Genomic DNA, 14,382 nt, shown 5'->3' on the forward strand with positions numbered 1-14,382 from the left:
TACAAACAGAGAGCTGAGGATGGTAGCGATTCTTATCACCCTTACTGGTTTATATCTAGCTTGCTTTGTTCATCTATCTGCTTGGCCCATGTAAGAATGTAAGTGCCAATGGCACACACAGTCATCATAATGGGAGTGACTGAAGGATAAAGCTGCTAGGGAAGGAAGCCATCCTCAACGCTTCAGCCAAACATCAATGAGTATACTGGCTGTTTTTGCTACTCCTTTTATTTTTATTTTTTAATTCTTTGAGAATCTCAAACAGTATATTTTCATCATGTTTCCCCATCCTCCAACACTCTTCTTTAGGGTTTTGGTAGTTGGTATTTGACACAAGGTCTCATGTAGCCCAGGTTTACTTACTAAGTAGCTGGTATTGACCTTGAACTTCTAATCCCCCTGCCTTCACCTCCCAAGGGCTGGATTACAGGCATGTGCTACCACACCTGGCTTATGTTGTTAACCTCTAAAAGATTGCAGTTTAAGTAAAGTACCACTTTCTTTGCTTTTAGGTGGAACTGTATCGACTAGGTTATTGAATTACTCTAAAGCAAATTCAGACTAGCAAGTAAATGTTATCGATAAATGTTTCTAAAATTAAGAGGATAGATTACTAAAATAAGTAGGATTTGCTTGATAGATCGATTATGACAAAAACATGGTGGGGTAAAGGGTATAGGTTAGTCATAGAATACTTGCTCCGGGGAGGAACAAAAGGAGGGTGGGAAGCTAGAGAGATGGCTTGGCAGTTAAAGGCACAAACTGCTCTTGTAGATGTAGATGACCTTAGTTTCCAGGACCCAGGTCAAGCGGCTCACAACCATCTGGAACTCCAATTCCAGGGGCTCGGATGCCCTCTTCCGTTCTCCTCGGGCATTGCATGCACACGTACATACCAGCACACAGACACACACATAATCACACATAACTGATACACATGTAATAAAAAAATTTAAAAATCTCTAAAAAGAGAATGAAGTTCAAAAAGAAGAAAAATAAAAGGTGTCCTCGTTAATGGAAAGACCGGGACTTGATCTCAAGTCAAAACGTGGAGTCCAAGGGTTAGGATTTCGTCACCTCTAAGTAACTAGGGAAAACACTGGGCTCCGCAGTTTGCTTCTGAGGCCTGGAATCCAATGTCCTAAGCAGCTCACATTGCTCTTAACAGGAAAGCTGGCACAACACTGACTGTTTTCCCTGAACCGAAAGGCAAAACAACACACAGTGTCACTTTATGACATTGCTGTGCCTGTGTTGCCCACGGCCTTGTGCCAATGTACAAGGCCACTGTGTTATACACGGGTGAAGGAACTCTCTGCCGGTGACCTGCGATTCTCAAGCATTGTTCCACGCTCTAGAACACACTGTGATTCATGATTTGGCTAGGTGGGGCAAAGGAATTACCTCTTCAGTCGTTGTCAGCTCTTTTCCACATTTACCGGCATGTGGAAACCAGAATTGTCAAGATAACATGAACGCTTCAATGCTCCCCTAATCCAGCCTCCTTGTTTTCCAAACTCACGGGGGAGGGGAAAGGACTCCCAAGGCATGAAGCCAAGAACAGAACCAGGCTTCCAGATTCCACCTCCATTTCCATATGCACATCTTCACTTCCTTTTCCTTTTAAAACAAACTACCTCAACCTGTCATTGCCTGAGTTCTGCTTTGCTTTATAGGGTCTAGGCTTCTCCCTAATCATCTAAGCACGCCTCCAGAATCCTACTACTTTATTCTTCAACATCTTACCAGGCTTCCAGATTCTATTTGGAGAAATCCTGCTTGAAGCCAGATCATCTTTCAACTCCCCCCTCTCCCCCTCCCCCTTCCCCTCCCCCTACACTTTTTAGCATATTTATTATGCTAAACACATTCTGAAAAGGGTAGAGGCTAAGTCTCTGGTGTACGATGCAAAGGGTAATAGATTTAACTCCAAGTACTTCAAAACACCAAGAACCAAAACAAAAGGGAAATTTCTTTCAAGATAGAGGTGGGTTTCTAGGGAGATGTTAAAGCTGTCTTGCCCAGCTTGCCCCAAATGTATGAGAAAGAGAAGCATGAGTTCTTAAGACGGGAAAAATCAGGAAGGGAAAAAATGGAAGCGGGGGAGTCAGTGATGGACAATAAGTGAGCTGCGATTTAAGGCTGATCTCTATGGGGTGAATGCATGCTGACTCATAAGGAGATGACTCCGGGGGGAAAAGAGGTGAAGGGTACTAGCGAGAGGCGCCATCGGGCCACCCAGCCCTACTCCCTGCCCTTTGCACATTCCACAGCACACATCAGTTTTATGACAGTGTCAGCTGTGCTGAGATAAGAAAAACAAGGACAGATGCTAAAATTTTCACAACACTAAATTTATTCCGTTTGAAGGGACGCCTTACGTTTTGAGATTAGACCCTTCCTTCTAGTCCTGAGACGCTAATGAGGCGACTCTGACAGCGGGAGGTAATTTATGTTGTTATGAGCTCCCTGGCAACTTAGGAACGCCGCCGTCCTTCTATGTCAGTCTCTGCTTTGCTTTTCAGCTGTTGCACCGATTTAGAAAACCCAAATGTCAGTTAATCGCCTATGCAGAAAAAGATAAGTTAAATAGTACGCAGTTACCAATCTATTAGGGATAAATTAACATATACCTCAGGAGAGGGCTTTCCAAAATCTTTTTATTCTGAACCTTCGATCATAAAATAGATCCATGAGTAGATCAAATTAGCCATAACACCCACTGTTCAGTAATTAATAATTGCTTCTCTATAACCTCTGACAATTTGACATGAGTGAATTCTAAAATGGCAATAAATACAGACGACGCTATGCAGATCAAGACGGTCCTGATGCAAACCTCTTCACGTGGCAGCTCAGCCTTCTCATCTGAAAGGAATCAAGAAATCAATTTTAACAGTGATCGTGGCAATAAGGAAAAAAGTCAAAACAAACTCTATCCTCTGTGGCAGATGCCTTTGTGTTCTGCACTGCCCACTTGCCCCGTGCTGGCTTCACAGAGCAGGGGAGACGAGGCCCAGCGCCCTAGCCTTGCTGTGTGAAGATAGTGAAGCAGTGGCTCCTACCAGAACAAGCTCCCTCAGAGCCTTGTGTGGCAATGCAGTTGTGCAAGCCTCAGCCAAACCTGCTTAGAGAATAGGCAGAAAGCCCCAAGGTGTTCCTTGCTCTGAGCAACCTTCCCAACTCTTCCTCTAAGTGGAGGCAGATTTTCTCCGCTCTCTGTTCTCCTCTGAACCCCTTCACCTTCCAGCGCCTCCCATCTCTGGAGAAGGCCTGGAACGGGCATTCCTCTGTGGTTCCTCATTCCTACCCCCGACCCCTACCCCCCCCCCCGCCAGAGCACTTACAGAGCTGTTTCTGTGCTCCGGGCATTCTCTTTCACACAGAGCTGAAAGGCAAGCACAAAGTGCATGAGTTTGCCTTCTTTCCCAAGGCCAGGAGGAAACATTTTGAGTGCATGGCAGTGAATGCTATGGACTGCGGTGCAGTCATCTCTTGGTGGGCTCAAGGTCTCTTTTCCTTGACCACACGGATAGATTTTATGGGACTCTGAGAAAATACAAGTCTTAATCAGAATGTTTCCAGGGTTTACATTAGGTCACACTCACCTATAACCTCTTGTGCTGTGTGTGTGTGTGTGTGTGTGTGTGTGTGTGTGTGTGTACATGGTAGAGGAGTGTCGAGCCTTAGTACATCTGTGGGGGACAGAAGTCAACTTGCAGGTGTCCATCCTTTTCCTCATATAGGCTCCAGGAATTGAACTCAGGTCATCAGGCTTGGTCACAAGTGTTTTTACCGACTAAACAATCCTTTCTGTCTAGTTTGTCCTTTTTTCTTTCTCGTCTCTCTCCTTCCTCCTCTCTCCTCTCTCTTTCTCTAAATTTCCCCCTTCCTCCCTTCCCCCTTCCTTCCTCCATCCCTTTCTTCCTCTCTTCGTCCATCCCTTCCTTCCTTTCTTTATAAAAATGTTTTGGACTGGAATAGAGGGTGGGGCAAATCTCTTCTTGGGAAACACTGTTGCCACAGTCAGATCTAGTTACTGTAGTACTGGGAATGCCACTTGCTGACTGATGAGTTCAGCCTAGGGCATTCCAGCTCTCTTTAGAGGTTTTCTGCCACATGTGTCCTCTTTGGGCCGAGTGATCTGGCAGAGTCAAATGCACAGCATTAGCCTAAGCATGCACATACTCTGAAACACAGGAAACAATGATGTCAGCCGTTGGCAACTCAAACTCCAGCCCACAGTAGGGGAGCTTATGGCTGCTGTGATCAGGAGCAGAGTATGCAGACCTCTGTTGCCAGTGTTTGTTTACTGTACCAAGGGCACCATAGCAATGACAAAAGGGAAAGTTATTGATTGAGGTTTTTGTTTTTGAAACAAGGTTTGACTCTGCAGCCCCGCTTGGACTTAGACTCCAGAGCTTCCTGCTTCCAAAGCACTGGGAAGACAAGCGTGGGAAACCAGCTCCAAAGCCCACACCTGTGACACCATAGGTGTCACCACTCAGGCTTTGTCCCTATGCACGCCTCTTTGTAAAGCCGTGCGCAGGAGATACCAGACCCTCGTACATGCGAGGCATGCAGTCCAGCGCCAGCCCCAGCCTCTCAGACGACCTTTTACCCCAGGATTCGGAATAATCAGGTACCTTCATTATCCTTTTCCTCCTAGCAAGCACTCCAAAAGCCAGGGTCAAGACAACCACGACAGAAGCAGCAATGATCGGCTCGATGGGCACGACGGGAGATTTGTCTGTTGGGAAAGTGCAAGGAAGAGTAGCCAGCTTCTAACTTCTGCGTTTCTAATAGGAGTCAGGAGTGGTGCATACTGTATATGCCACCCTTTTAATTAAATCCTCAAACAACCCCAAAAGAGAAGGAATGGGGGTCTTTGACAGATTTGGTTACTTTTCTAAAATCACAGAATTCATAAATGGCAGAGGCAGATTTTAAACCCATTACTTTGTGGAAAGAGTTTCTGAAACACAAGTACGTCACCCAAAATGACTATGTGGACCATTTTGTGATTTTTCTATTATATTTTTTCCCAAATTTTTTTTCAAGACAGGGTTTTTCTATGTAGCCCTGGCTGTCCTAGAACTTACTCTGTAGACTTGGCTGGCCTTGAACTCACAGAGATCCACCTGTCTAAATGTATGGGCCAGCACTGCCTGGTGATCTCTCTCTCCTTCCTTCCTTCCTTCCTTCCTTCCTTCCTTCCTTCCTTCCTTCCTTCGTTCCTTCCCTTCCTTTCCTTCCTTCTTCCTTTTCCTCCTTTGCTACACAGAAAGCAGAAGCAAATTGTATGCCCACCAAGCTATCATGCCGGCCCAACCAATCATCTTTTAAATTGAAGTCAACGCCTTCTCAAAAGTACAGAGGTTTTTAGGAGGAATCTTGGAATGGGAAAGAGAAGGAAGGTGTCTAGGAGTGCTGGGACCATAGGTGCACCACCGCGCCGGCTTTTGTTATGAATCTTAGTGTAAATACCTGATGTGCAGGGTACCTGATACACAACCCCCAAAGGACCTGACCCAGAGGCCTGCAAGGAAGACTCCAGGCACCAGCCTTCCCAACCTTGACAAGGGTTCGCACGCTTCTCTAAATGACAAAGGCGGGCGGTGGGGGGCTGCAGCAGCCACGGCGCCTCAGAATCGACGCCCACTCGCCTATACCCGGAAGCCCGCAATATAAGTTCATTTGCGTGGAGGTGTGGACGGTGTTCACAGCACACACGCGGAGGTCGGAGGACAGCTTGTGCGCGCTAGTTCTCCTGCCATGTGGGAACTACAGATAGAACTCGGGGTGTCAGGCTTGGCAAGAAATGCCCACTGAGCTAGCTTGCCCGCCCAACCAACTATCTTTTAAATCTTTTCTTCCAATTCTCTCAGCTCCTGCTCAGGATGAGTGCTGGGGTGGGGTAAATGAATTAAACATGCTAAACATCCTCACATTTTTCCTGTGGGAGTGCCGGGGGAGAACCCGGGGTCTGGCACAGGCCACACGGAATGCCTGCCACTGAGCTACCCCAGCTCCAAAGGGCCTTTCACAGCTGTCTTGACAAAAAGTTGTTCTCGTGAAGGTGTGGGTGGTGCCAGCTCTTCACAGAGGTTTGCCTGATGCGCCTTCCAGAAAGCCCTGGCTCAGTATCCATCAACTCTGAGACAGACCGGGGTCCTGATCTTACTGGAGACCTCTCTACTACATCCAGGAAATGTATCAGAACCGAGAGGAAGCAAAGCCCAGGTGATCAGGAGGAGAAATCACAGTGCAGTCACAGATTGGAAGACCTTTTACCAAATTGAAAGTCACGAAGCAACACGTGACAGCTCTCCTTCCACAAACCAGGCTGACATAATCTCACTGACCTACTGGCTCACTTCCCATTCCATGTTCTTGTTGGAGGCGACTTGGTCTCATGAAACCATTTGCACTCCTTCCCTTCATGTTCCTAGCTGCAAACAATCTCAGCCCCTTCCCCCAGACCATTAGGATGAAATGATTTCTAATGTGTGGGCTAAATCCGATGCTGGCGAGGAGCTGCCTGTCCGTTTTAGTGTTCCACAGCCTTCAGAAACTACCCCCACTGAGCAGCGAAGCTAGGAGCGCCTGTGGGGAATTTGGCATCAGATCCCGCTGAGAGGCAGCGCAGACCTTGTGTGAAGGCAAGCAGACAGCCCAGGAAGTAACGGAGCAGAAAAGAAGGCAGAAAACAAGTTGCTTTGGCAGAACTCCACCCAAAACAAGTTTCTGCCCACCTGAAAGGCATTTGCTGATTGTCACGCAAGCAGTGTGACAAAAACCAGAAAACAGAAAACCCTGTGGTTATAGAGCAATTATGCTCTCTTCGTAACCGAAAGGGACACTATAATCACCAAGTCTTCCAGTGTGGCCTCACAGCTGGCTAGAGATGGCACCACAAGAGCCTTATCCTACCATGTTTGTGTAAAGGTTCTTGGGGAGGTTAAAAAAAAAAAACAACAAAAAAACAGGCTTCAGGGCAGAGTCCCTTCCATTGTTTCTGCTCTTTGGACACAGAGGATTTTTTGTTTGTTTGTTTGTTGTTTTGTATGTTTTTTGTTGTTGCTGTTTTTGTTTTTGTCTTTGGAGACAGGGTTTCTCTGTGTAGCCTTGGTTGTCCTGGGCTCACTTTGTAGACCAGGCTGGCCTCAAACTCTCAGCAGTCTGCCTGCCTCTGCCTCCCAGAGTGTTGGGATTACAGGCGTGAGCCACATCACCCTGCGGTTGTTGCTTTTTAACCAGGAAGCGCCAAGGCTTACTGTCATGGCCCTGTAGGACAAATTACTGAGCAGCTTGGTAACCACAGTGACAGTCAGTCAGGCAGGCAGCTGGCAGTCAGGCAGCTGGCAGCTGGCGCTCCCTCCCCACCCACCACTGTATTTGTTTCCCAGGCTCTCTGGTGTGGGGAGGAAATAAGATACCAGACAAGCAGGTAGGAGGTGGGTTTGTTTCCCAGGAAATGGCGAGGATAGCAATGAGTAGGCCTAGTGAGTAATGTTCCAGCAGGATGCAAGAGCCTCAGCTTGTTTGGTTGCTCCCTGCGTCCCTGCCCAAGACCAGCCGTGTACAAAGGCGCGGTGTGCTTTTGTGGCATCAAGTAGTTCAGCTTCCTCTTTGTCCAAGCAAGAAATCCAAGGAGATGCATGCAGATGGTGCACATACAGACACTCAAACAAACTGTTGCTCACATAAAGCAAAAGGAAGAGATCTTTAGAAAGGAAAAGAAATCTAAGGAAAACATCCCCAACCTCCCGGTTCACCATTGTCACAGAGTGATAAGAAAAACTTGAGTGGGTGGTTGGCCATCTTTCCCCACACCGTCTGCTCATCAGATGACAGGATACAAGAGTTGGAGTGATTGCAGAGAGCTTTTTTTTTTTTTAAATCTAAACTGTGTGTGTGTGTGCATCCACGTGCATACACACATTTCTGAATTCTCTTCTGTTACCTCTGTTACAGGCTGTGAACTCATGGCCAGTTTGTGCACACATCAGTGCTGACGGAAACCTGTAGAAGTTCTGTCTTGGTCCTCAGTCTTCACTCAAAAGCCACTGGTCTGTATGGAGTGGGCACGAGTCTTCTAATTTTTTTTCTTTCTTTCTTCCCCCCCCCAAGATAAGGTCTCACTGTGTAGATCTGCCTGGCCTGGAACTTGCTCTATAGACCAGGCTGGCCTTGGACTATCAGAGATCAGCCTGCCTCTGCCTTTCAAGTGCTGGGATGAAAAGCATGGGTCCACCATGCCAGGTTTAGAAGAAAAAAAAAGAAAGTTTTCTTTTTTAGAGCAAACCCTCTACCACTGAGCTATCCCAGCTCTTGCAGTAAGACCGCCTTCATAGAAGGAAAGCACCCTGCCCACGGAGCTATAGCCCCACCCTCCAGATCTTTTTATTTTGTTTTAACTCTGAGACACGGGCTCACTAAGTTACCCACACAGGACTTGAATTCGAAATCTTTCTGCTCCAGCCTTCCGTATTGCTGAGATTAAAGGCTCGTGACACTAAGCTTGACTCGGATAAAATTCCTAAGGAAAACTCTCTTGGATGGGATAATTTTCCAGAGAAAATCCTAGCTAGGAATGAAAGCGGTCACCATCATGTGTTGCCTCTGAGGTGGTCGACCGAGCCTGCTCCTGACTTTTGCATCACGCTGAGCAAGCACTTAAGAGGGGTTACCTGTGACCACCAGGAGGAAGTCCATGGTCTCCGTCTTCAAAGACGAGCTAGCAATGCAGTTGTAGGTTCCATTGTCAGACTTCTTGACCTTGGTGATTGACAGCTGTAAAGACTCCCTCGTCTGTTGGATTTGGTGACGGCCCTTCTCTAAAAACAAGGTGTTGTTGTTTTTATGCCATGTCATTTGCGCTTGAGGGTTGGATTTCACGTTGCAAACCAACCTTACATCGCTGTCTTCCTCCACAGTGTGGAAGCTGTTTCCGCTTAGGAGAGGGGGAACTGTAAGATTCGAGGTTAGTCAGAAACAAGCAGCAGTTGGTTCACTGTCAGCAATTCAATACCCTGAGCCCTTCCATCTCCCTCAGGGGGTAGTCACCCCTTGCTGGGGGGCGGGGGTTGAATAACATTATACACAGCTAGGAACTAGGGACATGAGAGCAAATGGCAAACATTTTATTCCTAACTCCATAGAACTTTAGAGATAGAGGGGCTGGAGAGAGACTCAGTAGTTAAGAGCACTGGCTGCTCTTCTAGAGGTCCTGAGTTCAATTCCCAGCAACCACATCTCAGCTCACTGTCTATAACTCAGGTTACCAGGGATCTAATACCTTCTTCTGGTTATATTGGTACTAGGCACACATATAGTACCCATGCAGGTAAAACACTCCTACACATATAATAATAAAATAATTTAAGTTAAAATTTTGTCTTTAAGAAAAGATAATGCTGAAGTATATGATAAGGATTGTATGAAGTATATGACTATTATACATAACATATATAATAATATCTGGGCATGGTGGTGCACGCCTTTAATCCCAGCATGTGGGAGGCAGAGGCAAAGAGAGCTCTATGAGTTTAAGACCAGCCTGGTCTACATAGCAAATTTCAAGCTAATCAGGGCAACATATTAGGACCCTGTTTCAAAAACAGTCCTTGTTTTCCGAGCAAATACAATAGCCCAATTTGCACAAGGGTCAGCTAAACCAATACAATATTAGAGTCAAGCACGGTACCCCAGTTCCTCACATATCTGCTGTGACTTTCGGACAACTACTTAACTGCTAACTTTCAGTTTCCTCATCTACACAAACACACACACACTTGGAGGACACCTTTCTGTGAAGATTAGTTGACACAATCTTTGTAAAGAAGTGGGGTTGCCCTCAGGCTAACTCCCATTAAAAACATGGCGGTGATTTGAAAAGCCTTTCACACCCTCCAGCTTTGCATTTTCTCTGATCACCTTTGCCAAGGCCACATGTTCGCCCTGGCTCAGTGACCCTCTCCAAAGGTCACCACGCTTCAGGAAGACTCTCAGCTGTGGACTCTTGCCTCTCTGGACTCTTGCCTCTTCTCATATGTCCTCCACAAGAACAGTTGTAGTCCGTGGATAGTCAGACACAGTCATCTTCACTAAGTGATTCCAGCCCTCACCCTCCACCAAGACCTTCCCACCTCTAGAAGAAGAAATGACCAGGTCAGTTTCCACTTATTTCTGCCCCTTGTATTTATTGTCAGAGGTCCAGGAAATTAATAAAGTGGTCAAAGAATGGGCAGAAGGAAGGAAAGGGGCTCGTATCATCTGCACACTGAGTAATTAGACCCTGAGTAGGCTGTGTTATTAATAAATTTCTCAGAGGAATGACATTTTGTTGCTCTTTGGAATGAGTTCAAGCTCATTCTGTATCTGTATCCAAAAAGGATGTTATGTAGTATTCAAGACACATAGGAAGCTGCTGGAATAGAGAACAGAATCTCCAAATACAACAGTTCCATTTGTCCACAAATACCGTTTGATGGTAATGATTGTTTAAGCAAGTCCTCTATACGGGAATGCTGGCCCTTAAGAAAATCAGTACATCTCAAATAAAGCTAAAACATTCTCTTCGATGCCCAGCACAGTCACTTCCGGAATCCCCCCTGGTTTTTTTATTGTTTCTGTCTTTGAGACAAGGTCTTGCTGTATAGTCCAGGCTGGCCTGTAAGTGACATCCTTCTGCCTCAGGCTCTACGTCAGTGCTAGAGTTATATAGGTTTGCATAACCAGGCCCTGCTGCTGATACAAATTAATGAGAAAAAGGTGCAAATACCCAAATGGGAACATAGTTAAAAGGTATGGGCAGGCGTTTCACAGAAAAGAGTTCAAAATCCTCATTTTTTTAGTTCAAGAAATGAATAACCTAGACACACTGGCTGACTTTGAAAGACTGAGACAGAACAATGACTTGGGCCCATGAAGTCTGAAGCTAGCCTAGGCTACATTGTGAGGCCGTATGTGGGAGGGTGGGCATTGGACCCCAAATGCAGCTGGCAGACAGCTGGCACTCCCGAGGGCACGGGGAAACAGGAATTCTGATGTTTCCTGTGGGAACATGAACTGGGCAGTGCGGCCAAATCAAGACTGACATTTCAACGGTCACTTAGCTCAGTGAGGACATCCACGATTGACAGGCGGGTTCTTTCCCCTCAACTCACAAGTCACGTTCAGCACCACTGACACGGACACGGTCTGGTCCCTCTGCAGCTTGCAGGTGAAGCGGACTCCGTCTTCGTCTTCCTTGATGGAAGACACGCATACTGAGCTGGTGTTGATTTTGTTTCCGCTTTTCAAATCTATGGCTTTGTTTTCTCTGTACCAGAGAAGTTCTTCGTCTCTGCTGTGGTTTTGAACAGCACATTCCAGAGATGCTTGGACACCAGGGCTTGTATCCAGGATATAGTCCTCAGTTTTACCGTTCACAGTTAAAACCGAACCTGAGGGTACAGGAAAAACTGTTAAGATAGGCAGGTGTCAGCCTGACCCGGTGGTGGGGCGTGCCTGTCATCCCAGCACTCTGGGAGGCGGAGACAGGCAGATCTTTGTGAGTTCAAGGCCAGCCTGGTCTACAAAGTGAGTCCAGGACAGCCAAGGCTACACAGAGAAACTATGTCTCAAAAAACAAACAAAAAACAACCAACCATACAAAGAAAAAACAAAACCAGATAGGCGGCTTCTTACCTAGCTGTCCATCAATAGAGGATTGGTTAAATAAATTATCTTACATAAACACAGTAAAATATACTCTCAACAATTCTATCAATCTGTATGGTTTTACACAGAGATAAATAATGTTTTTTGTTTGTTTGCTTGTTCAAACAAGATCCTCCTGCCTCAGCTTGCCAAATGCTAGGATTGCAGGTATGAGAGCATGACATAACGTATTGTTAGTTAAACTAAGAAAAATATTAAAAATTGTGGCCAGCACATTTTGCTGCACATGGAAATCACCTGGAGGTTTTTCCATCCTGATGCTAGGCTCATTCACAGGCCGTTTGTTTGATCGACAGGAGGACAACCAGACGTCTTTTGTCTTCCCAAGTGCTGGGTAACAGGTGTGCACCCACCCACCTGGCTCTCTCTCAGATTTTTAAAACACTTATTTATGATCTAACAAATGAGGCAAAGACTGGAGATGTAGCTTGGTAGAATGCTCAAAGGCTTAGCTTAAAGGCTCCAGGTTCCATCTGAAACACCAGGAAATAGAACAAGGGGGCTGGATCGCTGGCTTAGCGGGTAAGGACGCATGCTCTGCAAGACTGAGGACATGAATTTGCACCTTCAATGCTCTCTGTAAAAGCTGGGCATGGCTGTGAGTACCTGGAGCCCCAGCACTGGGGAGTAGAGACGGGTGGAGCCGGAGAGCTTACTGGTCAGCTCAGCTGACATACAACGTTTCTCTTTCAGTGGGAGACTCTGCCTCAAGGCAGTAAAGTGCAGAGACAGGAAGACACCTAAGTCCTCCTCTGGCCTCAGCATGTGTGTGCACAGTGGCAGGCCCTGGCACACTTACGGTCAAGTTATAGGCTCTATTAGCACATATTTTGGAGGATGGCCTAGTAGCAGCTGGAGCCCTAACTTTTGTCACCTGCTTCTGAATCAGGAAAACAACTGTAAATTAGGCATATATTACTATGCAAAAAATAAATAAATAAATAAATAAATCTAAAAAAATCAGAGCAAAACCCAAAAACCTTTGAGGCATGATGGTGAATACCTTTAATCCCAGCATCCAGGAGGCAGAGGCAGGGGCATCTCTGCGACTTTGAGGCCAGCTTGGTCTAGATTTCAAATTCTAGGACAATCAGAGCTACCTATTGAGACCCTGTCTCAAAACAAAACAAAACAAACAAACAAAAAACAACACAAACAAAGCAAAACAAAACAAAAACCCAGCAACAACAACAACAAAGAGAAACCTGCTGTAGATCCTGATTGTGTACCCCCAAAACCTTGCCTACCTCACAGATCATAAACATTTACAATTTTTACTGTACTGTCCATTATTAAAATATAAGAAATGCAAGAATCAATTTGTCTATATTCCTAATATCTAACAAGAAAAGGGTTTGTGTGTGTGTGTGTGTGTGTGTGTGTGTGTGTGTGTGTGTTTTGTCTTTTTGTTTTGTTCCGATTTTTTGACACAGGGTTTCTCTGTGAAGCCTTGGCTGTCCTGGACCTCTAGACCAGGATGGCCTTGAACTCACAGAGATCCGCCTGCCTCTGCCTCCCTGAGTGTTGGGATTACAGGTGTGCACCATTACACCGAGCTGAGAAAAGTATTTTTAATTCAGTTTTTGTCCATATACATATTCAGTTTTGATGCTTGTCATAATTATTAGAGGTGGAACTTTATATATTCTACTTTTGGATTTACGTTTTAAATATTTTTTTTTCCATTTTGCTCGTCTTTTTCAAGTCCTTGCTTTCCTGCTCTTTCCACCCCGCTCAGAGAAAGCCCATCAAGTGTGGTATCTCCTCACTTTTTACCCTGTATCTACGAGTTCTAGTCTATGTAAATAGCTGACAGTCCCTAAGACATTTCTTCTTGAACACTCCGTGTATTTTCCATCAGATTATTCTGGCATTATTTTGCGAGCACTGTTTCTAACTTGGCTGTCAAACTTCACTGTGCATTCCAACCACTGGGGAGATTTTAAGCAGCCCCAATGCCAAAAAAAAGTTTGGTTTTTTTGTTTTGTTTTGTTTTGTTTTGTTTTTCATCTCCATGTTGTAAAATGTTTTCTGACTCCTAAAACCTGAGCCATGTCCTGGGTAGCCATTCCACATTGGAACTTAAGGTTGTTCCCAATGTCCATAGATCATTACGTTAATATAATTGCTTTTTTTAAATCTAAAAAAAAAAAAGTCATAGAGAATATTCACTTACTTGTCCTCCCCTGCGGCAGAGATAAAACCACTAAGAGAAGCTTGCATGCTTGCAGTGGCCTGATGATTTTCCACACCATCGTTAATGACTGCAGGTTGGATCTCCTGGAGGCGAAGAACGCAGTGGATTCTGTACTTTGGTCTGCAATGAGCTCATGAACTAACTTTCTTCCAATCAGGCACTTAAAGTCCCAAGTGAATCATCCCAGCTGTAACGGTTCACTCCTTCTAGGTTTTAATTAAACAAATCTGATTAAATTCTTTCAGTTTTTAACTTTTTATGGCAATGAAAAGAAAACTGCAATGATATAGATAAAGATATCAGATGGCCATGAAGAGGAAAAAAGCTTCCCTAGGGAAAAAAAATTAGGTAAACTCTCACTTTAACAGAAAGATAAGCGAATTCTCCATTCTCAGGTGGTCCTAACTGAGCAAAATCATTCTTTTTTGAAAGTCTCTCTGGGGAAAGGGAGGAGGCTG

At 45.4% G+C, this 14,382-nt stretch overlaps 1 protein-coding gene across 2 annotated transcripts; it reads right to left on the bottom strand.

The window, feature by feature from the left end:
• Nucleotides 1-2,333: 2,333 nt before the first annotated feature.
• Nucleotides 2,334-14,061, bottom strand: Tmigd1 (transmembrane and immunoglobulin domain containing 1). 2 transcript variants are annotated; one of them, XM_021654874.2, is made up of 7 exons: nt 13,904-14,061; nt 11,172-11,450; nt 8,694-8,972; nt 4,647-4,750; nt 3,348-3,388; nt 2,840-2,868; nt 2,334-2,566 (listed from the first exon to the last, which is right to left on the bottom strand). In XM_021654874.2, the coding sequence occupies exons 1-6, from the start codon at nt 13,980-13,982 to the stop codon at nt 2,865-2,867; spliced, it is 786 nt and encodes a 261-aa protein (XP_021510549.1). In that variant the 5' UTR covers nt 13,983-14,061; the 3' UTR covers nt 2,334-2,566; nt 2,840-2,864. The 2 variants fall into 2 exon arrangements, with proteins under 2 accessions (XP_021510549.1, XP_021510548.1); XM_021654873.2 differs by having other exon boundaries at nt 2,334-2,868.
• Between the last annotated feature and the right edge of the window lie 321 nt (nt 14,062-14,382).

The sequence above is a fragment of the Meriones unguiculatus genome, chromosome 7 (genome assembly GCF_030254825.1).
Source record: "Meriones unguiculatus strain TT.TT164.6M chromosome 7, Bangor_MerUng_6.1, whole genome shotgun sequence".
Lineage (NCBI taxonomy): Eukaryota > Metazoa > Chordata > Mammalia > Rodentia > Muridae > Meriones > Meriones unguiculatus.

Coding starts and splice junctions, on each gene's coding strand:
- Tmigd1 (XM_021654874.2), bottom strand. CDS start 13,982: ATGGTGTGGAAAATCATCAGGCCACTGCAAGCATGCAAGCTTCTCTTA. Junction 8,973..11,171: donor AGTGGTGCTGAACGTGACTT/GTGAGTTGAGGG, acceptor CGAATCTTACAG/TTCCCCCTCTCCTAAGCGGA. Junction 4,751..8,693: donor CTTCCTCCTGGTGGTCACAG/GTAACCCCTCTT, acceptor CTTTCCCAACAG/ACAAATCTCCCGTCGTGCCC.